Consider the following 27,046-nt stretch of genomic DNA (forward strand, 5'->3'; position numbering starts at 1 on the left):
AGCAGCTTGACAGAGTAGTTGTGCGCTCCCTGCAGTGCAGTGGTGTTCTCATTCTGCCGTGCGCTTTGCTTTGCTGTCGTGCAGTGACTCCCCCTGCGGAGCGGGTGCACTTCATCCTCGGGGAGGAAGAAGATGGCCTCCACGAGGCGCACCCACTCTTCAGCGAGATGGAGATTCTCTGCGCCGAAGGGGACGAGATGGAATGGAGAGAAGCGGCCAGGTCAGTCCTCCTCTCCCATGGAGAGCCCCACTAGCAGCAGCTCTGCCCGCTCCCATTCGGGCAGGGGCAGCACTTCACGAGTTTAGGACCTACGCTTGTGAATACATTATAGTATAGTGAACCGTTCGTTTATGTGGCTTGCATCAACTTTCCTGAAAGCAAGAGGAAGGGGACATTGATCTAGATCTGGCACTTTTAGACTGGACAGACAAAGCACCCCAAAAATAGGGAGGGTAGGTTCACTACATTGTGATGTCAAGTTGGCTTATGTCTGTAGACGACCGTGGTGTAAGCACAAATGTACCAAAACTGAAGTGTTTGAAGGAACTGCTAAAGTTTTGTGGGGGGGGGTTAGTGCCACTCGTCTAGCATGTTTTAGTTCTTAGGTCCTGCTGACATCGCACCTGCTTCGTGATTTGCTTGGCAAATAGTCTGTGCACGCATACAGCATCTTTGGCCTCAAAGCGTCACTTTGCCAAGACTGGACTCCTGCTCTCTCCCTGCAGGTGGATCAAGTTTGAAGAGGACGTGGAAGAAGGCGGTGACCGATGGTCCAAGCCGCACGTGTCAACCATCTCGCTCCACTCGCTTATGGAGCTGCGCAGCTTTATTCTCAATGGCACCGTCATGCTCGACATGGAGGCTAACAGTCTGGAGAATATAGCTGGTGCGTTGCCCGCCTCCGCCCCCACTCCCGCTCCGCCTTCCTGCCCTGTCTCTGTCTCCAACGTGCAGTTGCAGTTATGGTGCCACTATGGCCGAACAGGAATCACTGTTTGACTCGCGTTTTTTCAAGAAGCTTTTGCTGCACATAGTTGAAGGCACGATAAATGCTCATCATCTTTCTGTGTTGGGTGTGCAGTGAACAGTTTTCAGGCTTTTGCAGCTTTTGGTATTCATAAACGATAAAACTTGCACTAGTACTTTGTAACAGAACATCGCTTAATTAACAGTTCAGCGGCTTACATAACATTAAAAAGGCCAGCTGAGTTGGCCTTTAGCTTACTATGTGCTAGAAGATCTGTACAGTATTTTTACCTGTGCGGTCGTGAACTCAAGTATACTTAAATGCTTGGGAACTTAACACAGTGTGCTGTTGTTCAATTGGTGCAGAAGACAGCTGATGAAGACAAGAGCAGCAAAAAAATGTTCTTTGTGATGTGGCTAAGCTTGGCAAGTACAGACGCGGATAAAGCTTCTGTGCTCAAGATTCCATGTGTAGTTTTAGCTCTGCTTCTTAATTTAATTTAATTTAAAGTAAAACAAGTAAGCTTACAGATTTAACAGCAATGCTTAGCACTTCTTTAATGTTGGCATCCAGCGTCTTTGAACTTAAGCGTGCATGTGTCATTGCAATGAAATGAAACTTCATCTTGTTTTCGTCGTATTGGCCATTTCCCTGGTGTCCCCCGCACAGCAAGGGTAAAGGGTTTTGCAACGCCATGGTGGACGATTGAAGGATCTATTTTACGCAGATAACTCGCTCCTGTTGGTTCGATTTCTCGATCGCCACACGTTCAGAGTTATTTCAAAATCAGACAGTTCTTGCCTACAGAGGTAGCTACCGCGAAGACTCGTTTTACCACCTCTTGGAAAATAGCAGCGCCATCTGTCACGGTAAAAGGAGACAATTTGGTCATGCAGATCTGGTCCTGGAGAACATGGTGAACAGTGGTCTGCTGTCGGCGGGTGAACAGTTGGAGCGCACCAAGGAGGTGCTGCTTCGTCGCCACAGGCACCAGCACGAACGGCACCGCACAGACAAGGGCTCGCGGCTGCCTCTAATCCGGTCTCTGGCCGACATCGGCCGAAACTCCTCCAAGAGCATGTTCGGCGCCCACAGTAAGCACCGGGCTGCAAGGCCCCCTTTGCATTCACCGCTGCTACCGTTTTTGGCCGCACTGCTCGTGCTGTGTTGTGTGGCCCAAACATTGTTGTGCATCTGGGCAGCTCATTTGCTGTTTGCGGGTGGTGTCATGGTAGCATCTCCATTGTAAGTAGGAAAAACATTTGTTTTCTCCACTGCATTTGCTGTCTTGAGTTTGCTGTTGACTCGGACGGATGTCTGCGTAAACTTGTTGCAGTTTGTGGGTGAGAAGGAAAGAGGCAGTGTGTGTTTACAAAACCGTGAAAGAGTTAAAAATATCGCTTGTTTTGTACCGCATCCCTCATTTTTACCTACATTGTGTTTGCTTTATAGTACATTGTGAAATACGCAGCGAAGTACTAATTGTTGGTGCCAACTTTTATTTAACAGTGGCAAGAGTAGACTTCTCTGTATTGGATTGCATATTGAAGACTAGTGTTTGGGTTGTGCATGTGAGTAGCTTTAACCAACTTAATTGGAATGGCAAAAAAAGTTTCCAGTCCAGCAAAGTTGGTACAATTAAAGAACTAAGATTTTCTTTTCTGAACCAACAGATAGGTGATAGTTGACTACTAAGTATCTTGTTTCTGCCGGGGAATCAACAGTCACATAACTTCGTGGGTACCCTTGCTGGAAAGAGTGTTGTGACTCATCACATCTGCACTGTATAGAGTATAGACAACTGGGGCCCCTGGCTCTCTTGGAGGCCAATGGCTCTTGTGTCTTTCCGTGCTTATTGTTTCACGTTTGGCGTTGTCATTGTTGCAGCGCATTTACCGAGTTGTTGTCGTTCTGCGCGTGTCCTCCTTTCTTCCCCGGTTGGCGTTGAACACCACACTGAAACCCAGACATCGGGGGCAAGGATTCTAGTCCGTCGCTTAACCCCGACCCGTCGTCTGTGATGGTCTCGACGACCCCCGCCGTCACCACACACGCCGAAGTGAACGGCGGAGGCTGGCGTCCGACCAGAATACTCAGGGAACTTCTGTGTGGTAAAGGTGCCCAACGAATACACAATGCTCGCCACGCATCGGTGTTTCCTGTCGTCTGGCTTTGTTCCGGACCAGAACCCTGCTGGAAGGCTCCTTGCTAAACAGTGCCTGGGACCTTGCCCTTTGGGTTTATTTTCAATGGCAGACGACTAGAATGCATAAGCTCCATGGTTTGTCTACAATGGCATCAGGGCGGCTGAGAGTTGAGGGACGTTTTTCTTATAGAGTCGAAAAATGAAAACAGCATTGTGTCGAGATATCAGCACCAATAAAAGGTCCCCCAGTGGTTTAAATTAGCCACTTAGACCCTGTTGATATAAGTGGCTTCGATGCATAAGACCCCCCAAATGTTAGGGCATATAAAAAAGACTTTTTAAAAATTTTTCAGAATTCCAGATGTGGTGATTCTAATGCAGACATCTGAAAATTGCTGAATATTGCAGATAACAGCCTTCTTCTGTCTATTTTTTTTAGCACAGGTATCACATACAAACATCTTTGGGCTTTAATTATAGGGTGCCCGCCTGTGCTGCTCAGGGTTTTATTTCTTATTGCATTAAATTTTGTGGAGTATATTTGTTGTAACAGCCTCCACTGCTAGGAGTAATGGACACTGCTGCAAGTTGTTAGTTCTTGGCTGTTTGACCCAAAGGAACAAAGTGAATCCCAGCTAAAATCCCAGTCATGATCAGATGTGTATTGCATTTGTTACGAACCACATTGTTTTGATTAGGATAAAATTCGAATACCTATGTATTTTGTGGCTCGAAGATACAAAAAAAAAAACCCAACTAGAGGCTTTGTGCTCGAGTTACATCGCAACAGGGCGACCCAGAGCTCTTCCAGATGGGTGTCTAGGGCACTGGAACTCTACTCTTCGTAACCAAAGGCACCTCACAGTATGCGCCGCTGCACTGACGGCTAACCCACCTCCTACCACACGGCTGACGTAGCTCGTCACCCTGTGGTGGTGGCCATACTCTTTCCAGCTTCCCGCGCATTCTGCACACTGCCAGCTACGCTAACCTTGCACAGCCGGTCATTGGTGGCACCTGCCAGGTGCTGCGTGGCCTTGTTTGCACGAATGTGACGCCAAAGTGCACCAGGCAGGTGTGCACAGCCCTTGCGGGGCTGACAAGCATTCGTCTGCCTAAATTATATATGATGCGCTGCGGCTTGGTGTCGATGGGTTGCACCATGTCTTGCACATGTGAGACACATGTGGCACATTTTTGCACATGCCCCAGAGCTGTGCCTCAGATGGGAAAAAAAAAAGATCAGGTGCTTGTAAAGGAAATGTAAACTCCCTGTTCCCAGTGAGTCTTGATGTTAGTGTAACCCTGCACGTAATGTTGCTGCGCTTCTGTTACACTCGTGCAAACAACGTTTTTGTTGTCTTTTGTATTTCGACAGGAGACTTCCCATAACATTGGTCATCAAATGCATTGCTTCAGTGAGGTTAAGTTTGGCAGGCATTGAATATCTTATCAAGGTGAACGCAGTACTCATTGGTATAGCACACCTTCACTCTAAATGAAAAGCAGTCGAAAGGTGAAACAAACTATTGGTAGCATTAGTTATCTCTCTTGCTGCACCCTCTGCTTGAGCACTATTTTATTTGTCTTTTCTATTGTAAAATTTTCTAAACATCGGCTAACCCTCCTAGAAATTTTTTTTTTACATAAGTAATGATAACACTGTTGAATGTTTCAAAACTGCTAATTCAACAAGACATTCTTGTGTGATTCTGTCAATGGCATCACTTTGCCCAGGACTAAAACACGTAAAATTTCTAAGGTTCATTTCATGGCTGTCTTAGTGTCAATTTGACATTGGGTGCCTGAACTTTTAGTCTGCAAAGTGCTGCCTTAGACCAAAATGTTTCCAGAGTTCTTGTTAGGGCTTTATTTTTAGTCTTCTGAGGTTATTGAAGATCTGGCCTTACCAGTGTTATGTGAAGTCCTCTGTGCTCGCTGTTGCATAATGCTGTTTCCTGTTCAGTGTTGCACAAGATGCAGGAAAAGCACTTTGTGTGCTTTTGTATCGTGTTTGGTATGAGCAGTGCTGAACATTGTTGTGCCACTGTGATTTCCACCGTGCGGCTGGCACTACAGCTGTTGCTTCTTAACTCCCCCATTCTTAATAGGCATTGGCGGCTGTGCAACACCTGTCACTGCTACAGCCTGCAACATACCTGATGCCATATATGTGTACATGTTTTGAAAGAAAAAATGAAACAGAGAGTTCTGAGTGAACTCTGATTGGTTTCCTGCCTCTCCATGCAGCAGCTAAACACTTTGGGATAGCGGCTTTCTTCAGTTCCTGAGTAGTGGAAAGCCTAAAGTGAAAAGAAGCAGTGCCTTGTAGTCCGAATTTCTACTGCTCAAATCAGTGTTGCTTTACCATAGAACCTGTTTCCTTAATTGTATATTTACTTTTTTTTACTGTTCGTGTTATTTGTGTGCCAATAGAGGAGAGCTGGGCTGAGAGCTTCTTAGTGCTATTTTACCGCCATTCTGTAAAATGTCGCCTCTAGTTTATTCAAATATTTATTTTGGAAATGTCATCCGAAGACAGCTGAGCAGTTCTCCTAATGAAGCACATTAGTTTAATGCTGCACTGCTGCTTAAATGTTTGCTTAAAAGTGAGGATTGAGATGGTGAAACCAAGGCCCAAATTGGCAGTCCGTGTAGCAGAGTGTGCATAACGTAACAGGCCTGGCCGTGAGTGATAGCCCGTGTGCCCCCCCCTGGCAGGTGGCTCTGGGAACAACACAGAGGGCATGACGCAGAGCCCCAGTTCCAACTCTCTCCACATCCACGCTCCACACCCCGCACTGGCACACAGCGGCTCCACTCTGACCGACACTGCAGCCAATGCCAGTTCACCAGACCTGCAACACAGGGTGGGTATGGGATACCGCCGCTTCAACGGGTGCTAATGCTTGAGTGCGTCATCTTCCGAGCTGCTGATCTCCCCTCCCCCGTCGCCGTTCTCCTCCCATTCCGCTGGACAATAGCTGAACCAGGCATTCATGAAGAAGATCCCGCCGGGAGCCCAGGCGTCCAACATCCTGGTGGGCGAGGTGGAGTTCCTGGAGCGTCCCGTGACGGCCTTTGTGCGGCTGGCGGCGGCCGTGCCCCTCGGGGACCTGACCGAGGTGCCCGTGCCCACCCGCTTCCTCTTCATCCTCCTCGGCCCACAGGGGAACATGGTGCGCTACCACGAGATCGGCCGCGCCATCGCCATCCTCATGTCCGACGAGGTGGGTCCGCTCGACGTTAACTCGGACCAGTGAACCTTGTTGGTCTGCACCAGCCTAAACTGAGGGCCTCAGTGCAAGGGGTAAACAGTGGAGCTGTCGTCTGCCTGCAGGTCTTCCACGACGTTGCATTCAAGGCCAAGAACCGAGACCACCTCCTGGCCGGAGTGGACGAGTTCTTGGACGCAGCCACTGTGCTGCCTCCAGGGGCCTGGGACCCTTCGATACGTATTGAGCCCCCGCAGCACGTACCCTCACAGGTGGGTGGTGCTTTGTTTGCCAGGGCGTGTCGGTTTTCCCGTGACCCTGAAAATGCTGGTGGACAGTGAAGGGAGAGAGCAGCCTTCATAACCTCGGTTGTGTAGGACCACATGCAGCTGATGTCATGATTATGGCTGTGGTATCTGCTTTATGTGGCTTTTTTGGAAAACCTTGTTTCTAATTTAATTCTCACCACGAAGTTTATTGGTGCATTTTTGTCCATTTTTCTGGTGGTAAGACTACTTGTGTCATCTCCATGCTCTGCTAAAAGCCGTTATATTCACAAATAATTAGGGGTGTGCAAATGTTTGAAATTTCGAATGCGAATCAGATATTCTCCTTATTCGAAGCGTATTCAATTTAAAAAATGCATACTATTTGAAAATTCCCGGATATTCGGCCATGTCTGAATGTAAGGTTGCACATGTAGTATATGCGTGACACACATTCTTCTAAGCATTTGCACAATTTGTTTAAACGTGTTTCCTTTCTTTTTTCTTTTTTTTTCCCGGAAAAACACACTCCAATACCGAGTACCAGCCGAAACGGCGCTTGTGCTTGCTTATCGTTATTAACGTAACGCAGCCATGATCGCAAATTTGCACCGGCAAAGCAACAAAGAAATACTGAACTGGTGAAAAATGCCACCGATGTTTATCTTTGCACGCTGAACGTAGGCACCACACACCCATGCATGTGTACGCATTCACCAGCTAAAAATGATACGCAACAAATAATCTTTCTGGTGCAGGCGTGTTATCTGCGAGGCACAAAGGTCGGGTGCAGCCTCTCCGGGGCCTTGCTAGTACTGCTTGTGTCAGTACAGTTGAACCCCTTTATAAGAGACACGTACCGAAGAGCAGTTTCTGTCTCTTATACGAGATATCTCTTAAAAGCAGGGAACCATGTTTTCACTTACTAATCAGACCTAGCTAGTTCAATGTGGGCACCGTATGACTAAAATAAGCTCAAAAGAACGCTACAGCATGTCGCAAAAGATTCATTTTAATTTATGTTTGGCCCCCAGAATTTATGAAACAGTTCTGAATCTTTGTTTGCTTCATGACTGTATTTACACTGTTTTTTACAACCGATTCTACAAGTTTTTTTTCCTTTCACTGTTTGGGGAAGATGAGTCGTAGACATTGAGTTCACAAGCCTGATGAATAGCCAGAGCACGCTGCTTCTTCTGCTGTGTGCTCAGGCTATTCATTACGCTAGCAGGACTCAAAATCTGCGATGCTTCTTGATTGGGAGAGCCCGCATGTGCGGTCACGCTCCAATGGATGGCAGTAAGCTTCAGCCACTTCTGTAAGTTGCATTTCCATTGGCAGGGCTTCTCATCGTCATTTCATAGCTGACTGAACCACTGTGTGTTTGCTGAAGTTATAATAAATAGCGACTGCAGGCGTCTGTCGTCCACCTGTGTTTCCACAATGGAAGCAACTGCAATTAGTGACTGGTAGCACTGCATCTGAAATTAAAAATGTCTGTTACAAGCAAGATTATTGATTAAAGTTCAAAGATGACTTGTCCCATATAACCAACGGTCTTCGACATCCAATGTCTGTTATAAAAAAGGTCAATTTAATGGGAAAGATAGGGCGGCCAACCATGTGGGTGAATAGTGTCCCTTATACCCATTTGTCTCTTACATCCATGTCTCTTATAACGAGGTTCAACTGTAAAAGATAAAGTAAGCTTGCTGATAGCAGAGCTCCTCGTTCCCCCCTGGTGAAAGAGATAAGGGGAACTAAGGTAGTACCATGCAGTGGGCTACTTTCTAGTAAAGGGATTGCCGTTCCGCTCCAAGACAGCCTCTCACTGATCAATTTCATGGACATCCTCACCTCCTTCACTGCATTCCCCAGCCGTGAATGGAACTTGAGTCGCCCGCTGTAAATCAATAATAACAATAATGTTTTTTTCTGAATTTTGGTGACTTCAGTTTAGAAGGGTTACCACAATGTGTGGTTTGCCATAGACTGCATTTACATGGCTTCACTGCACAGGAGTGCATCGCAGCGAGCTAGTGCAGCAGCGGTGAGATAACGCGTCCAAGCCTGCCGACGTCCTGACTTCACTGCTACTTGCGAGCGCAGCGGGCTCTTAACAGAACGTCCACTCATTAGAAACTGGGTCACTGTGACTCTACTGTAGCTACGTATGTAAATGTGGCATGTGGCCATACTGTGTGCCACGACATGCGGGTGGCGAGAGCCTTCCTAGATTTGTTGCATTCGGAAACGGCTTGTACGGTGAAAACTTTAGCATATTTTTTTTTTCTTTTGGCGTAAATGTTATGGTGCATAGGGAGTGCATACTTTGTGAACATGTTGAGCAGGTAATATTTTTATTCTACTCGACAAGTTGTAATGAGTGTGTTACTACCAGCTAATGAACCTGCTGCAGAATACTAAGATGCAGCTTCAACAACTTATTTTTAAAGGGTAATAAAACTCTTGTTGCCTCTTGTTTTTTATCTTTTTAATACTACCCATGTTTTCAATAGTCGACTCAATAAATGAAGACAGTTTTTTTCCTGATTTGTATACGATTCAGATTCGATTCATATTTGAAAATTTCAGTATTCGCCCACCCCTGCAAATAATGCATGCTCTTGCGGCATTTCTTGAAGCTTGATGTGTTGATGTGGCCACGTTAGGTTGTTCACATGAATGTACACCTTGTGACAATGGGATCTTGAAAACAGAGACATTACTCATTCTATGATTATGGATTGGCATAAACCACATTATCATTTCTACTTTGAGCTCAAACTCCACCTCCTTCTAACCTTTTTAAAGATTTTAGAGTGTGTATCAAACTGTTTTCATAATATAGTACTTCCTGTGTGGAGCAGGTTTTAGCAGGCTGTGTACAGTTTTCTTTTCCCTGTGTACGCGGTCATTTATTATGACTTTGTAGATCAAATTTTCCTTTTGTTGCTGTGTTGCTCAAAAAAATTAAAGAGGAAACCTTTCTTAGTTACTTCCATTTTCGGTGGTATGAGCCAGCAGTAAGATGCATGTAGATGAATGTTATGCTGCCTTTGTTAGCTTTTTGCTTTCGCTTTCGCTTTTTGCTTTCGTTAGCTTTGTTAGCTTAGCTTTTTGGCTTTCGTTTCACTCTAAAAACATACTGGTAGCTATTCGGCATGTGGTGATTATGGTGTGCCTGTTCTTTGGCTCACAGGAGGGGCGGAAAAAGCAAGAACCCTCCAAGGAACCGGCATTTTCTCCAGAAGAGGAGGAGGAGAAGGAGAGGGAAGAGAGTGGTCTCAAGAGGACCGGGAGGTAAGCTGCTTCAGTGAAGGTCTTGTTCTTGGAGTACATTTTCGGGAAGTCGTCGTCACGAATTGACAACCACTAGAAGCACGTTTCCCGTTAAAAAAAAAATTGAACATTTACACAAAGGTTATAATGATATAATTTTAGTAATGCGCTACTGCCACCAAACCTTGGCAAATACTAGTTCATGTTACTATGGTTCTTACCCTTGACTTTCACTTTACTTTAACGTGTTTAATTTATCGTGCAACATGCTAAAACTGCTTTAAATAAAAATAATTTCTTTCAGTTTTTCTCAATATTTTGTTTTATGTGGTCTGCTAGAGGTTCCAGCTTTTTAAAGTTCAGTGCAGTTGAGGGAGTTTTTCCGACATGCCTACATACCTATTGGCTCTTTATTTCTGTGTTTTCAGCGGGATGCAGTGTGCTTGTTTGGGTGTTTGCTGCTCCACACTATGTTACGTCAACCTGTGCTAGTTGGCTAGTATTTGGCTCGTATTTTTCTAGTATTTGCTAGTATTTGTTCAGTACTGATAAGGACATGCTGCTGAAAGAGCAGTCTCAGGATTGCGGCTTCCCTTTATTTTTCTTGCGACTTTCGTTCTTTTACAATGAAAAATTGATAGAAACCGAACCCTGAAGTGACATGGTGGCCTTGTGTGCAGGTTGTTTGGTGGCCTTATCAACGACATCAAACGCAAAGCACCATGGTACCTGAGTGACTTCAAGGATGCCATCGCCCTTCAATCCATTGCTTCCGTGTTCTTCCTCTATTTTGCGTGCCTCACGCCTATCATCACCTTTGGCGGTCTTCTGGGATCGGCAACAGAGCAAAGAATTGTGCGTACCGAGGGCCGTAGTGTCACAAGAACTTGTAGGAATGCCTGGCAGTGGATGCACTTGCACACCTCTTTCAGTGTAATAATGTGTAAAAAACTTGTCCTGGCCTTGTGTGTGTCACCTGTATGCTTTCCTAAGCACTTTCGAAGCTTCAGCAGGCATTTTTGTTGCTGTGATTGTAAGTTGGGTTATCTTTTTGGCTAACAACATGGTCTATAAATGAAAGCACTTAGCAGTTCAAATGACAGCATTTTATTTCTTCATAATGTGGATGCTGGGTGGCAGCTGGTGAAAAAACATTTTACCGTAGCCAGATAGCTTTGGCTACGATAACTGTCATAACTCTTTTTGGGCTATTTTTATTTGAAATGACATAATTAGTTTGTTCAATAGTACCCTGGCATTTGCATTCTTACTATGCAACATTTATGGGACTATGGCTGATAGGTGGGCCCTGCACATTGCTGTTGCACCAGTGTCACACCAGTGTAGCACCAGTGTCACACCAGTGTAGCACCAGTAACAAATGCTGCTTTTGTCTGCACGCTTGCAGGCAGCCATGGAGAGCTTGATGTCTGGAGCTGTCTGTGGTATCCTCTACGGTCTATTCAGCGGTCAGCCACTGACCATTCTGGGTAGCACAGGTCCTGTGCTAGTCTTTGAGACTATTCTCTACGATTTCTGCAAGTGAGTGCCTTCCCTGAATGTCTTCCCATCTTGCGGCTACAAGCCGTCTGTCAAATCACATCCTAGATACAATCACATTTTTTTCTTTCTCAGTAGGTAATGAATGTTCATCGACAACATGAAGTAACTTTTTTATTGAACTCTCTGGATATGTTGTCCAGGCTTTTGGGTATTATATTCTCAGTTCTCGTATAGAATACATCAGTTGAGGTGCTCGATGGTGCATGCATGCATGCATGCAATGTTGATTTAGTGTGTGGCCGCATCAAAAGGATTTTCTTTGTACATGCATCTCCAGGATCCAAAAATGCCCGATTCTTGCCTTTGTTTTTTGTATCGCGTTTTTTTTTTTCTTATTTAAGCAAAGGGAAACATCAAAAATGAAGTTGTGGCAATGCACCCATTGCAAACATAGGAGGGGGGGAAATTAAGAAACTTCGTGTCCCTGGTTTTTAACCAGGTTACATCACCGTCGAATGCCGTCACAGTAAACAAGAAACCACCTCTAACACCTAAATGCAAAAACAACAGAGTGGGAAATTTCTTTGGTGGGGAACACTGCTAAAGAATAATTTAATGGCAACAGAAATTTTTAAGTAACTTTGTTCCCCAGCACCATATCTAGATGAGACGAGATGCCCACGTGGTGTCAATATATAATTCGTATAATTTCAATGCAGCAAGCTTTATGTCTATTTAAAATAAGCTTTAGGCTATCTCTCTCCCTCTCCACAAACTGTTGGGGTTTATGTCGCCCAATTTTATGAAGTTTTTTCTAGGAAAGCCTCTGGTCAGTGTGTGTGCTCAGACTGATGCCAATCTTCTGGTAAAAAAGTGGCATGACTCGATGTGTCACGTCCGTGTCGCCTTGTATTTTTTTCCAGAGACCATGACCTGGACTATCTTTCGCTGCGGCTATGGATTGGACTTTGGACGGCTCTCATTCTCCTCATTTTGGTGGCTTTCGATGCCAGTGCGCTTGTCTGCTACATTACTCGATTCACCGAAGAAAACTTTGCCACCCTCATTTCTCTCATCTTCATCTACAAAGCCATCGAAAATGCAAGTTTTGTTGCTTCACTTCTATTTTGTTGTTCTACTAGACTGTGATCGTAGCGTGCTGGGCTCCTAGCACAAAATTACAAGTGGGATCCCGTGACCCCTCTCTCTCTCTCCTATTTTTGCTTGTATGTGTGAACGAACACATCACGTGTGGGCATATACTTTGTCATTACAATTTCCTTTGCTTATCTCTGAATTTTCATTCGATGAGCAATTTGGGCAATGTGGCCCTGGCCAATGTACGCCCCCCAAAAAAAACTCTGGCTTTTTGCATGACGTTCCCATTTGGGTTATGTCCTTAGATTGGCTGTGTAAGCGTCACGGCAGAATCCCCGCTCATCGACTTTGCTGGTGGCGTGCTGGGTGCAGGTGCTTAAGATTGGCCACAAGTACCCGATGAACCTGGACATCGACCTGCGGGTGGACTGCTACTGCGACCCACCCAACGGGACGGACCTGCTCAACTCAACGGTCAACTGGACCATGCTGAGCAAGCACGCCTGCAAGGAGGCCGGCGGCGTGATGCACGGCATGGGCTGCCAGTACTACGCTGACGTGTTCCTCTTCTCGGTGCTGCTTTTTGTGGCCACCTTCACCCTGGCCGTCTTCCTCAAGGACTTCCGGACCACCAGCTACTTCCCCACATCGGTGATGAGCCCTTAACTCCTCCTTGCTTCCTTCCTCCCGTACAGTTTCATGCTAATGTACACTGGAGGGATATCTGTTGCGGGAATCGGGTGACATTGTGGTCGCCGCCATAACAGCTAGCAACGTTACTCTCCTCCTTGGCTATGGCTAGCCACATGGTTTGTTTTTAGTTTTGCAGCCAAAATCAACAAAAAATTGCCACAGCTTGCACCAGTGGTGCAACGTTGGAGAAACAGCGGAGCTGGGGGTCGACCTAGTTTCTGTTATATATGTATCATCACTAGCGCCCTCTGGGTGCCGGTTCTTTTGTCAATAAAGACAGGCCTAGCATCGGCAGAGACACACACGATGGTGGCCTGTGAAACCCAACTTTACAGCTGTCCGGTGTCCCTCATTCTATCAGCAACCATCAGTATATAACATGGTGTCAGAAGTTGAAATTTCGCAACGCAGCAACTCTACAAAGCAACTACAGTAGAGCAACGAGGAAATTGTGATGGCATTTCCCCTGATCCAACTGCCGAAGCCGTTCGAGCCGGGCAGCAATCCCGCCGAAACGTGGTCGGAATGGAAGACGGCTTACGAACTCTACGAAGCAGCGTGTGAGTACACAACAAAGCCACCAGCAACAAGGAGAGCACTACTACTACACGTTATCGGCCCCGCTGCACGGAAAATCGTCGACACCTTCAGCTTTACAGCCCCAGCAAGCGGTGAGCCAATTACCAACACCGTCGCTGCCATTTTTGCATAGTTTGATGAAAAGTACCTGCCGTACAAAAACATTACGCAGGCGGCAGCTGTTTTCAACTGCATGTACCAAAAGGAAAATCAGCCAGTTGACGACTTCATAGCTGAGCTGCAGTGCCAGTCGAGAAAGTGCGATTTTGGCGACCAGCACGACCGCCTTCTAGGCGACAGGATTATCATCGGAATCCGCGACGCAGCTCTGCGAGAACGCCTGTTTCGGGAGAGGGACTTGACTTTAGAAAAGATCATCACGACATGCAGAGCGGCTGAGATCTCGAAACAGCACGTGTCTTCCCTGGCGACGACTCTTGACAAACAAGAAATGGTGGTCGACAACCTGAACCGCGGAAGGCAGCCACATCGACAGCAGAACAGGCAACAGCCGAAAAGACAGCCCCGGTTTCAACAAAGAAGCAACCAGCCTCAACATTCAGAAGCCAAGCCCCAGAAAAGTTGTGGTAGGTGTGGAACCACCCACCTGCCCCGACAGTGCCCTGCATATGGCACAACCTGCTACGCCTGTGGGAAGTTCGGGCATTTTCAAAACGTTTGCCGACAGAAACAGCGAGCAGCACCGCGGCACGTCCGAATGTTAGATATGGAGGAAGATGTAGCTGTTCAAGATTTTGGACTGGGCAGCCTGACTGTAAACGACATCACAGAAGAGTCGCTCTCGGACTGGCTTGAGACTGTCAACGTCAGCGGCAACCCAGTGACGTTCAAGCTGGACACGGGATCCGATGTCAACATTCTCCCAGAGCAACTTGTGTCCAAATGGAAGCCCCATCCAGCGGTCAAGAAAACTAAAGCAAAGGTCACGACCTACCTAGGAGAGCAACTCGACATCGAGAATGAGTGCCAGTTCCTTTGCACTGTGAAGAACACCCAATCCAACCTCAAGTTTTTGCTTGTAAAAGGAAATTTGAAGCCTATACTTGGAGCATCTGCGTGCACAGCCTTAGACCTGTTGCAGCGAGTGAGGCTCGTCGAGGCAACGAAGAAGGCCCCTCACCCTGCATCAGATTTTGAAGACGTCCTTCAAGAATTTCCAGATGTATTCAAGGGCATCGGTAGACTACCTGGAGAATACAGCATTCACCTCAAGCCTGACGTAAAGCCTACAGTGACTGCCCCTCGCCGAGTGCCAAGTGCTCTTGAAGAGACTGTTAAGGCTGAGCTTGCACAAATGGAACACAATGGCATCATCACGGCTGTGACAGAACCAACAGATTGGGTCCATCCCATCGTCATCATCACAAAGAAGGATGGAACTGTGCGAATCTGTCTGGATCCAAGAAACCTGAACGCAGCAGTCAAGCGGCACCACTACCGCATCCCAGTTCCAGAAGAACTCTTTGCACAACTATCTGGGTGCACTGTGTTCTCGGTGCTTGATGCAAAGAGCGCCTTTTGGCAGCTAGCTCTTGATGAAGAGAGTTCGTACCTGTGCACATTCGCCACGCCTTGGGGTCACTACAGATTCCGGAGAGTACCTTTTGGCCTCAGCACAGCCCCAGAGCTTTTTCAACAAGCCATCGACAGAGTCTTTGAGCGTCAAACAATCGTGATGCCGTACTTCGACGACATCTTGGTAGCTTCCAGAACATCGAGTGAGCACACAACCCATCTGCGAAAGGTGCTTATGACAGCACGCAACAACAACCTCAAGCTGAACAAAGACAAGCTCAAGCTGGGATTGTCTTCAGTAACCTACCTTGGACACCAGCTTACCCAAGACGGCATTGCCCCTGACCCCGACAAGGTAAAGGCAATCAATGCCATACAACCACCAACTGAAAAGGCAGAGCTCCTTCGATTCCTTGGGATGGCAACATACCTAATGAAGTTCGTTCCAAACTTTTCATCAAAGACGCAACCTTTGCGTGAGCTCCTGAAGTCTGACGTCGCGTGGCATTGGACCCGTGAGATGTCAGATGCATTCAACGAAATCAAAGGCAGCCTGACAACTGCACCAGTGCTGCACTACTTCGATCCAGCTCAACCAATTGTCATATCGACCGATGCTAGCTCGTATGGAATTGGCAGCGTCCTTCTCCAGAACGGATACCCAGTGGCATACGCATCAGCAGCACTGACGCCAGCACAGCAGCGCTATGCGCAAATTGAAAAGGAACTGTTGGCCGTAGTGTTTGCTTGTGAACAGTTTTACTACTACATCTGTGGTCGCAGCATCGTTGTTGAGACAGACCACAAACCCCTCATTGGATTACACAAAAAAGACTTCCACAAGGTTTCCCCCAGACTTCAGAGATTGCTTCTTCGCATTCAGCGTTTCACTCTGAAGTTGGTTCATATACCTGGAAAACTATTGGCAGTTGCCGATGCACTCTCTCGCACGCCTGACCCAGCACAGAGCATCAGCACAGCTGATGAAGAACATGGTGTCCTGGTCTGCACCTTGGTTCGAGCATCCACGGCAAAGCTGGCTGAAATCCAAGCTAGCACGGCAGCAGATGACGTCCTGAAGCGTGTAATGACCTACATCGAGCACGGTTGGCCAAACAAAATCTCGAAGGTTCACCCATCGGTCAAGCCCTTCTACTCAAGAAGAAGTGAACTCTACGTAACAGATGGCTTCGTCTGTTATGGTGAACGACTAGTAGTTCCACAAGCATGCCAGAAGGATGTCCTCTCAAGACTCCACATCACCCATTGTGGCATCGTTGCATGCAAGAACCTGGCCTCTCAAAGTGTCTTCTGGCCCAGGTTAAACCAGGACATCGAGGAGCTGATCAGCGGCTGTGAAGTTTGCCAACGACATCAAAGAGCAAATCAGAAAGAACCACTTCTCGACCGAGACCTACCAACACGTCCATGGGAGAAAGTGGCCATGGATTTCTTCCACCACAGCGGCACCACTTATTTGCTTGTAGTCGATTACTACTCAAAGTTTGTGGAAGTTGAGAAAATGCCGACTACAACAGCATCTGCTCTTATAGCTGTGCTCAAGGATCTGTATGCACGTCACGGCATACCAAATGAAATCGTGAGTGATCAAGGCCCTCCATTTGACTCTGCGGAGTACAGAAGTTTCAACAAGGAATGGGACATTGTCCACAATCCAAGTTCACCACTCTTTCCAAGGTCCAATGGACAGGCAGAGAGGACAATACAAACCATCAAGGCCACAATGACCAAGGCACTCTCTGAAGGAAAGGACTTGGCACTGGTACTGATGACCTATAGAGCAACCCCAAGTAACGGCCTTCCATCCCCAGCAGAAATGCTGATGGGAAGAAGGATAAGGACTCTAATACCAGCCTCCCCAAGCACCTTGCTACCACACTATCCACACAAGTCATTCTCCAAGCAGCTTCAAGCTAGGCAGCTTGCACAACATAAGCATGGGGATCAGCATGCGCAAGAGCTGCCTCCTCTGCACAAGAAACAGCCAGTATGGTTCTGGCATGGGAAAAGCTGGAGACAAGCAGTTGTGACCCAAGTGGGTCCAGCACCGCGGAGATACAAGGTGACATCATCTGATGGCCAGAGCTACGCACGCAACCGCCATCACCTCCGAATAAGAACATGCTCAGGAGAGCCCAAGGCCGAGCGGAACCAGGAAGTAGACTCGAGAAACCCCCAACTGACGGCCGAGGACTACTATCCTCTAGACTTTTCGCTCATTTCCAGTGACTCCCCCAGTCAGTCAAACCCAAGAGACTTGCCACTGCAAGCACAGCAGCGCCAGACTCGTTCAGGAAGATCTGTGAGAGTTCCGTCAAGATTTTTGTACTAACATCCTGTCAGTCATTAACTGTTTATGTTTTATTACTTGTGTGGTGGCATGTTATATATGTATCATCACTAGCGCCCTCTGGGTGCCGGTTCTTTTGTCAATAAAGACAGGCCTAGCGTCGGCAGAGACACACACGATGGCGGCCTGTGAAACCCAACTTTACAGCTGTCCGGTGTCCCTCATTCTATCAGCAACCATCAGTATATAACAGTTTCTTCCGGTTTCGCTAAGTTTGTGCCACCCACGGATTTGCGGGCTTGAAGTTGGAAATTCTCCATTACTCGAAGTCTGGGGTCGTTCTGCTGGCAATTCTGCTTGTACTCCACATAAAGAGCGCGGCACTCGCGATCTTCCACTCTTCACTGCCATTTACTTGTGGCGGCGTCGGCGTGACACTTCGAGTTGGATTGCAGCCATCTCGCATGTTGTCGCGCAACACGACGGTGTTCACACTGCGCCTCTTCTTCGGGAGTTACATACCATATTTACACGATTGTAAGTCGACTTGTAGGTCGAACACCCCTTCCAAATGGCATCTCTCTCAAAAAAAAGAAGAAAAAAAAGCGAGCGCAGAAGAAAGCATCCCGTTTCAACACTTCTGTGAATGAGTACGGAGAGTTCTTAGGGCTTAGGGCACTCATGACAGACGAGACAATTCAGCACAACACAGAAGTGACACAAGCACGCGGCAATGCGGCCGCCTAGAAAATTGTATAAGAAAGAGAAGGTCTTCCGTCAGCTACCAATACCCACCCTATGGCGGCTCTTCCATTAACGATCGATGCTCCCACAAGAGCTGTACGCTCGTGATGCACGCAGTAGATGTTAAAAAAGAAAAGCTTTTGTATAAGCACGCGGAATAACCATGCGCTGTGGGTTGAGCGGGAAACTTTATTCCCAATCACAAGAAAACAGTCGCTGCGAGATGACAACCATTGAAGCAACCGGCAGCAGTCACTGCTGCGTGATATCAAAACAAAACAACATGGCGGCTGACAGAAGCGGCCGCTTGCGATTTTCTTCGATTCGTGAGGTAGTTACTCGCATTCAAGAAGCGTTTTGTTCGTCTCTAATAAACAAAATGAGTAGTATTACCGAATCCTTTGCACGGCGCTAACGTAGGCACAATCACATAACATTGTTCAGTACACTTCCCAACGCACTGGTAGAACGTTGGCCGCCGTAGGTACAGTGGGCAAAGGGCCCAGATCGGGAACGCCAACTTTCAAAGTCAGCAGCACCTTTATTGATGCCAGAATGTATGCTATGGTAAATGCTACGCTTCAACCGTAACCATAGGGTGTTACGCTTCCCCCAGCTCGTGGCACCCCTGATTTCTCATTTCTCTTGCCATTACAAGCGGTACAAAGTTCGATTTCAATTCTAAGTCGACCCCTCAACATTGGATTGTCAAAGTTGAAAAAAAGGGTCAACCTACAATTGTGTAAATACGGTACTTGTTTGGCCGACCCATGTTTTGCGGGAGTCTAAATGATGTGCTCAGTGTGAAGTCATGAGGCGCTGTGTGTTGCCAGCGCGGTGACTTTCTATTGCTGCGTTGGTGCAGTAAGATCACATCTAGGCGAGGCTTGGCTCCGCCCAAGCAGTTGCACAAAGTTATGCAAGGCTTGGCGTGGCCCCAAAATTTTTTTTTTCAAACGCTGTCAGACCATGAGTAACATTTTTTCTTGTTGGTTTTGTATGAAGCTTCAAATAATTTCTAACAAATAAATATTTTGGTGCTCCACTACTTTATTGATTAAACAACTTTAAATAATCTTTTACAACATGAATGTTATTGTTTTTTTACAGCCACAGGCAACTTTTGAGCTCGTTGGGGAACTATGCTAATTAACGATGGAATTGTTATGCTGAGCTAAATAACGACACATCAGCACGCTCACTGATGCACAGCTCGCAAAGACGTTAGCTCCAGATTTTCCTGTAGTATATATTAGTACGAAACTCCATGCTTCTTACGAGGCACTTATCTGAATGGCTCTCAGCTGATACTGCTGACTCACCAAGAAAAAAATTAGACGTCTCTATTTACATCAGCACCCCCCCTACCAACTACCAACTGATGAGCGAGGCCGTCACAGTGCCAAGGTAGTGTAATTGGAGTAGATTCACGTCTTAGGAATCACATTAGCCGGGAAATTTCGGTTGGTACACAAATCCTTCTGTGGACATGCTTACGTAATCTGTCTCAAAAATGGGTTGTACAACCATAAATTTTCGTGGCAGCAAGAAAGGGTTACCTGTATGGGGAGGGAACCTGAGTGTGCACAGCTGAAGCGTAAACAAGTGAGTTGAAACGAGAGACGTCTAATGCGTGAGAGTGAAAATTCGCAATGACCATGGAGTAACTACCACGAGGCACTAGGTGATCAAAATGCGGAATAGCAATCATCGGAATGTGCCCAAAATTATGGCCGTTCTCGTTTTGTTTTTTTCTACATCAAGCTGTCCTATTCTCCAAGTAGTTTCTTCATTACTTCTTACCATGTATGCAAGCTAGGGAATACCATAGCTTGCAGGCGGAGTTCACACTAAACGTGGCAGATTGTTTGACACGCATCCGCCTTTATAATAATCTTCATCGCATGCCTTATTTTGTTGCTCTGCTACTCGAGTTGACACATAAAATAACTCCAGTCCAGATTGTCATCTTGTGCCAGCAGCCCTGTGCATCAGTATTGTATTTGGTACAGGTGCACATTTGGCATTTGTATTTTTACTGCAGCTAAAAATACAGTCTTAGCCTGAAAATTTTTCATGCACATCAAGCATGGGTTCACATGGCCCAAGAATTGATCAGTTGGGAGGGCCCCTTGCTGTTCTCTCACCCCACACGCATCCTTGACTTGCAGATCCGAGCCATGGTGAGCGACTTCTCCGTGGTCATTGCCATCTTGCTCATGACTGTGACCGACATGCTCCTCGGCCTGGACACCCCTAAGCTGGAAGTGCCTCAGAAGTTCGAGGTCAGTTTCAAAGCACCCGTGTCTTCAAAGGGGGGAGTCGGACATCCTCTCTGCGGTGTGTGCGTGTGTAAAAGACGACTTTGTTGGGACTTGCAGCCGACCTGGGAAGGACGCGGCTGGCTGATTCCGGCCCTTGGCCGCAATCCGTGGTGGACAACCCTGGCCGCCTTTGCCCCTGCACTGCTGGCCACCATCCTCATCTTCATGGACCAGCAGATCACGGCCGTCATCATCAACCGCAAAGAAAACAAGCTCAAGGTGCTGACCTCCCACTGACCTTCCTTCCTCCTTCCATTCTGGGGTCGACCTTGGAGTTTAGCTGAGACCTGTGAACATAAGGGGCACTGGAGCTTATAAGTCACACGGAAACGCTGTGTATGCTATGGGATGTGTCGGACAGTTGTGGGCATTGTGTTGAGTTATGACAGCTCTCGTCTTGCACTGATCTTGTTGGTAAACGCAGCCCTTTCCAAATTGGTGGTCACTAGCATGCTTTCAGAACAGCTACAAAAGGAAAAAAAAAAGCTGGAAGGTAAAAAGTAGGGGTGTGCGAATATCAATTTTTTAATTTCGAAGCGAATTCGAATAATAAAAACAAAGTTCGAATCGAATCGAATATTTTTCGAATATTTTTCGAATACGAATACTTATTGTTTTTTGTAAAATTAATGTTTTCACCATCTAGAGACACAAAAACTGCAACTTTATTTCACAACAAATCACACAAAGTAAAATTAGGAATTACACAATACCATTGCACTCAACAGGTTAAGGTCTGTACTCACTTAAATGTTAACATGGAGAAAGGTTAACTACTCTACATGTTCGGGGAGCAGTGACAACCTCCTGCTCGTAACGACTCCACCAGATACCGAAAACAGCCGCTCACTTGAGACACTAGTGGCTGGCATGCCCGAGCCCGTGCACATTGCCGCACGCTGATACAGTAAAACCTCGATGATGCTAATCTCGCGGGACCGCGAAAAATATTCGTATCATCCGAAATTCGTATTAGCCAACACAGACCAAAAAATTGGGCGCTGAAAAAAGTTTTCGTTTATTTCTTTTCTTACTTTCGCGTGAAGAAATTCGTGAAGAAATTCGTGATTTTTTCTGCTTTTTTTTAACCCCCATGTCGCAAAGCAGCCCTTTCTGGAGCACGTAAAGCTTCGCGCTCGTCTCCTCACTCGCTGTACCCAAGCTCGCTACACGCCGCAACAGTCAAGCGTGAACCGCATGGTGCGTTTTTGCGCGCGATTCGCTCGCCTCGGCTCTGCGAGCGCTGTATTTTCACGCCCACATCGACGATTTCGCGCACGCGGTAGCGCCTACCTCGGTCAGAAAATTACGCACGATGCGCGCGGCAGAATGGAGGAGCCTGATTACTTGCGATGAGATCGAGACAGCCAGCTTGGCTCCGCCGGAGATGGTTAGGCTTAGCACCTCGGCAAATATTTTATGGGCGCTTTTATTAGCGGCGCGGATGATGTTTTATAGTGCCGTTTTCGCATGCATTATCAGCTCCTTTACCGCACAAGCAACTTCGTGTCTCCCTTGAGCCGCATTTTAAAGAGCGGTTAGAAGCGGTCGCCCGAGCGCCCGCGCCACTTCGCGGCTGGAGCCGACGCCATGTTGACGCCGCCGGCCGCGCCGCGCGCAGCGTGGGGGTGGTTTCGCGGCGGTGTCAGCGCGTTGGGCTTGCGCAGAGCGTTTTCGCGAGCAGAAAACAACAGTCCGGCCGTTTCTGGAGAAAGAGTGACAAACAGGGGAGTGAGAGCCGTCACTTGCTCGTTCGGCAGTCGGGTGCCTCGCCGGCTTGTTCGTATCTTCCGCCGGGCCGCGCAGGTCCGTTCGTAACAGCCGAAATTTTTCCCATTGCAAACAATGCAATTTCGCCGGGACTTTTCGGAAATTCGTATCATCCCGAAATTCGCACCCCCAGATTCGTACCATCGAAAGTCCACTGTACATAAACACCGATACAGACATGCTCTGATTTTTTTTTTTTTTTTTTTTTTTTTAGTTTTGGGTGGTTCGAATATTTCGAACAATAAAAGTGTCGTTCGAATCGAATCGAATACCAAAAAATTCGAATCGAATATTCGAAGTTTCGAATATTCGCACACCCCTAGTAAAAAGATTTCACACGGAGATGTGTGCAAAAGTGCCCGCAGTACTGTGCTATTCTAGGGGTGTGCGGTGTACTGTCTTAGCAAACATGCACCACTTCATGGCGTCTCTTCTTCCTATTCCTCCTGGCGTAACAGAAAGGCTGTGGCTACCACCTGGACCTGCTGGTGCTGGCCGTCCTGATCGCCATCTGCTCGGTGCTGGGGCTGCCCTGGTTTGTGGCGGCCACCGTGCTCGCCATGACCCACGTCAACTCCCTGCGCATGGAATCCGAGTCCTCCGCACCTGGCGAGAAGCCACAGTTCCTGGGCGTCAGGTGAGGAGGGCATGAGCAGGGGTGAGACAGCTGCGCATATTGCGCAGTTCTGATACAAATGTGTTTTCCTGCGCCGGGCTGCTCCAAAAGCTTGAAATTCGCGAAAATTGCGCCAAACTGCTCCTAAACAGTCTCAGAGCCAAGGATTGTAACGCTCCCATCAGTTTCGGTGGGGAAAAATGCTTACTGACGGCATTATTTTCCAGCACCACAAAGGTGATGCTGTTTGTAAAGGTTTAATCGATTGACCGCTTAATAAAAAAACCCGCATAAATTTTCCCCGAGATAGTCTTTTTGAAAGTCACAATGTCGGGTTGCACATGTTATATTCTGCGAGATTTTAAAGTCTTCCCATCCTAAACCATTGCAAAGTCCTGTAGAGAAAATACTTATGTGTACTGAGGCGACAAACTACTTGTGCAAGTTGATGAAAAAACGGCAATTTTCGGAGCGCCGTATCTTTAGAACGACATCACGGGGCGCCGCCATCTTGGTGTGGAGAAGATTGGGAAACATGGCCGCCGAGCGAAGCAGTTGCTCGTGGTTCAGGCAGAGTGCTCTTCGCCGATTTCTACCGTGGTTTTGGTTATGAGGCTGGCTGGGTTTCCATTTAGTCGTTTGGTCTGTTCGGGAAGTTGCGCGACTCGAAAGACGGGTGTTCATCAGAAAAGAATTCGCCGATTTTCGGCCTTGAGTGTGAGGCGCGGTGCGTGCTTGAAATGAAATTTCGAACTCATTGCGGTGTTATAAAACGCTGAGTTATTGCTGCCTTTGACAGCGAGCTTGCGAGCGGCGGTAATGGGACGATCGACACTGCAGAAGTGGCGGCGCAGGCTACATCGCCGCAAAATGTTTAAGCAGTGTCCGATATCGGGATGGGCTGTTATTGCAGGCTAGTAATAATAGTTCATCTATCTGAAGTGAAATTTAATGCCAAGAGGGAGGTGGCTAAATATACCAACATTACTCAAATTACAATCCTAATGAACGTGCACATTGGGAATTGAAATGGGAGGGCTGGTGGGGTGCGACGACTGTCACCTCGTTTAGCGCAACTTTTGCCGTGGCTCTACACTTATGCGTAAAGCCCAGTCTGGGATTAGAACAATAATAATTTCTGCATTCACATGATAGTAAAATGCTTTGAAATTGTTTAGTTTTTCAATTCGATATTTCCAACGGCGCTCTACGCTATCTATGCATAGAGCCTCAGAATTTAAAAATGGTTTGCGAAAGGGCAGCGGAATAGAAAAAAAACTTTATTGAAATGCTGTATCAGTGTTATGTACGTTCAAAACAGATTAAAAAGTGCACTTTTCTCCCCGGAGTCGCCAAAAATGTGATTTTTTAGGCTCCTGAGGTGACGTAATAAATGACGTTCTTCTGCTCCAAATCAAGGTTCTTCTGCTCCAAAATCGAGATTTCGCTGCTCCAAAAACTGCTCCCAAATCTGATTCAGTTGTCTCACCCCTGCATGAGCAGCCGCACTTTTCCCCCCTTCTTCCGCGAGGGTTAGAGGGGCACACGTTTCTCTCGTGTGCGTTTGGGGCACCCTGTAAAACATTTCTGTACTGTTCTGTCTGTAATTTTTCTTTGTGTTCATGAATTCTATGTTGCAGTGGAACCTTCATAAGCTGTGCCTGGCAGGAAAAGCAAATATACTGCATAAGAATTGGCAGTATGACTTAGCTGGTTGCAATGAAGTTTGGAATGCTGGTGTTGGGGTTTGAAACGACTGATTTTTTAACTATAAACTACATCTGATGCAGGTACAAAGGAATGAGGTTTTACTACATGTGAAACTTTAGCCATCTACAGTGGGCTTGTTCAAACAGGTTGTAAGATAGAGACCTGTGAAGGAAAGTTTGACATCCACCTAAATGCAGCCAAATGGCTACAAGGGAAAGCTATACAGCTTTCTCAGAAACTTTGCAGTTGAAGAAAGACTCGTCCTGGTCCAGGATTCGAACACAGGACCACCGCTTAACCGGAGCAGTCGCTCTACCAACTGAGCTAACCAAGGCTAGTCGTTTGTAGCGTGAGAGGGCATTGATCAACAACTTGAAGTGATGGACAGGTGTTAATTTTTCTTCAACTGCAAAGTTTTTGAGAAAGCTGTGTAGCTTTCCTTTGTATCGTGTTGGCCTAGTGTGACTGCGCCTTAAAAAAGATTTCTGGCTAGGGCCTTGGATTACAGTGTTCAATTTCTAAGTGCTTCATTTGCCTGTGCAAGATTAGCCCTTAAATTTTACAAAATACAGGTTGATTGCGTGTGCACTTGCCACTTGCACTGTGCTGGCTTCGCACCTTCAGCAGCATGTGATTATTGCCTTGTTTAAGCGAAAATTGCTTCGATGTCTTTGCACTGCAGGGAGCAAAGGCTCACTCAGGTGTTCATCTTCCTTCTCGTGGGCCTGTCAGTATTCTTCACCCCTGTTCTCAAGGTATGTGTTGCTGCGCCTTGAAATGAGCTTGCAAACAGATTTGTCAACGTACGAATGAAAAAAAGTAGCTGAGACGTCAAAATGTCAAAAATGCCTTCTGAAAAAGAAGCAAGACTAACAAAGTAATGTGCATGGTGTGTGGGACCAATATATCAGGGCAAAAGCCTTATTTGTCCTGTTACGAGAAAAGCTGGCGGCATTGTTGTCAGAGAGAGATGTTGATAAAAATACATCATTAAACCGAAAGAAAGAGTGTGTGCCTCTGTTGCTAGGCAATGCCTGGGCATGCACAGAGCCACGCTTTACATGTAAAGCAGCGTGTGCTTTACTAACAGTGTAAAGCAGAACGAAAGACCTTGGCATGGAAGAGGAGCCATAGAAAAAGACGCATTGCAAAGAATGGCACATGCCTTTGTAGTACTGTGTAACCGTGTGGCGCAATAAGCATTGCCATCAGTGGCTGCCATATTATCCGTCCACTTTTGTGTATTCTGTGCTACCTCATCCCATTTTACGAAAGATGATTTAGTTGAACCTTACAATGCGCGTTATCTCTCTTCTTTCTGCAGCGTATTCCAATGGCTGTATTATATGGTGTCTTCCTCTACATGGGAGTGTCATCCCTCAAAGGCTCACAGGTATTTTATAGTCTGACAAGATTTATTTTCATTTCCATCTGAATGAGGTTTAAGTATCTGCATTTCATTGTACTGGTAACCTATGAATACAAATAAATCTCCTGTGTTTTCCACCCTTGAAAAGAGAGAAGGCCCTTTATCAGAGCAAAGCAAAGAGTCTGCTGTCATCTCGCCTATATGCTTCTCTGCTTGCTTTGGGAAAAAGGAATAAAGACCCTAAATTAAGTACAACGAGAGAGTGAGAGGAAGAAGGGGGGAAAAAAAAGAGGATAAAAAAATGTTCCTTTTGTTTAACCTTGTCAGGAGTTGCACCTGTGTAGTTTTAAAAGTTCTGCTGTCGACGTTTTCATGTGGCTTAATTAAGGGCACAGTGAAAGAGGGGAGCTAAGTAGTATAGAGACTGCCATATTGAACATGGCCTCTGTCTTGTGAGACTGGTTTTCATCAAAGACAGTCTTGGGTTAAGTACGTCTGCATTTTGTATTTGATGAGAGCATGTAGTTGTAGAGAACTGCTGTTCGGTGCCATCTTGGGAATGGTAATATTGATGGTTGCGGACAGGAACACAGACAGTGGTATAAGCCACTTCTTCGGGTGCATACTAGACATAGAGCAATTGATGAAGCTTCAGTCTGTACAGGTCTGTTCCACGGTGACAGTTAAGGTCAAAACAGAGGTTGAGGGCTCACTATAATTGCTTGGGCTTTTGATGGAGAAAATAGCATTGCTCAGTGCCTATGTGTGCAGTAAAGGGGCTAGTGTTGGTGCTACTTTTACACCTGAAACGTCCTTGCCTGGTTCCTGCTTGCATGCAGGAAATCTTTGTGTGTGAAATTTAGGTTGTTTCTTTGCCACGAAGTGCACATCTTGCTGTTCTGAGCTGACCGCCTTC

General features: G+C 46.6%; 1 protein-coding gene across 6 annotated transcripts in view; it reads left to right on the forward strand.

The window, feature by feature from the left end:
- The window catches only part of Ndae1 (Na[+]-driven anion exchanger 1), a 115,411-nt gene that overhangs the window by 68,983 nt on the left and 19,382 nt on the right, over window positions 1-27,046 (forward strand). For 4 of the 6 annotated variants that reach the window (XM_077699665.1, XM_077699667.1, XM_077699668.1 and 1 more), the window contains exons 4-20: window positions 85-220; window positions 727-887; window positions 1,865-2,062; window positions 2,936-3,085; window positions 5,836-5,984; window positions 6,099-6,344; window positions 6,455-6,601; window positions 9,798-9,898; window positions 10,558-10,732; window positions 11,286-11,419; window positions 12,304-12,481; window positions 12,851-13,129; window positions 20,513-20,626; window positions 20,723-20,884; window positions 22,894-23,072; window positions 25,444-25,516; window positions 26,086-26,154. In XM_077699665.1, coding sequence (XP_077555791.1) covers window positions 85-220; window positions 727-887; window positions 1,865-2,062; window positions 2,936-3,085; window positions 5,836-5,984; window positions 6,099-6,344; window positions 6,455-6,601; window positions 9,798-9,898; window positions 10,558-10,732; window positions 11,286-11,419; window positions 12,304-12,481; window positions 12,851-13,129; window positions 20,513-20,626; window positions 20,723-20,884; window positions 22,894-23,072; window positions 25,444-25,516; window positions 26,086-26,154 — 2,651 coding nt within the window. The remainder of the gene's footprint in view (window positions 1-84; window positions 221-726; window positions 888-1,864; window positions 2,063-2,935; window positions 3,086-5,835; window positions 5,985-6,098; window positions 6,345-6,454; window positions 6,602-9,797; window positions 9,899-10,557; window positions 10,733-11,285; window positions 11,420-12,303; window positions 12,482-12,850; window positions 13,130-20,512; window positions 20,627-20,722; window positions 20,885-22,893; window positions 23,073-25,443; window positions 25,517-26,085; window positions 26,155-27,046) is intronic. The other 2 variants (XM_077699666.1, XM_077699670.1) reach the window with 2 other exon arrangements.

The sequence above is a fragment of the Haemaphysalis longicornis genome, unplaced genomic scaffold (assembly GCF_048455015.1).
Source record: "Haemaphysalis longicornis isolate Haplotype H1 unplaced genomic scaffold, Haemaphysalis longicornis Haplotype H1 scaffold_2, whole genome shotgun sequence".
In the NCBI taxonomy this organism is placed as follows: Eukaryota; Metazoa; Arthropoda; class Arachnida; order Ixodida; family Ixodidae; genus Haemaphysalis; species Haemaphysalis longicornis.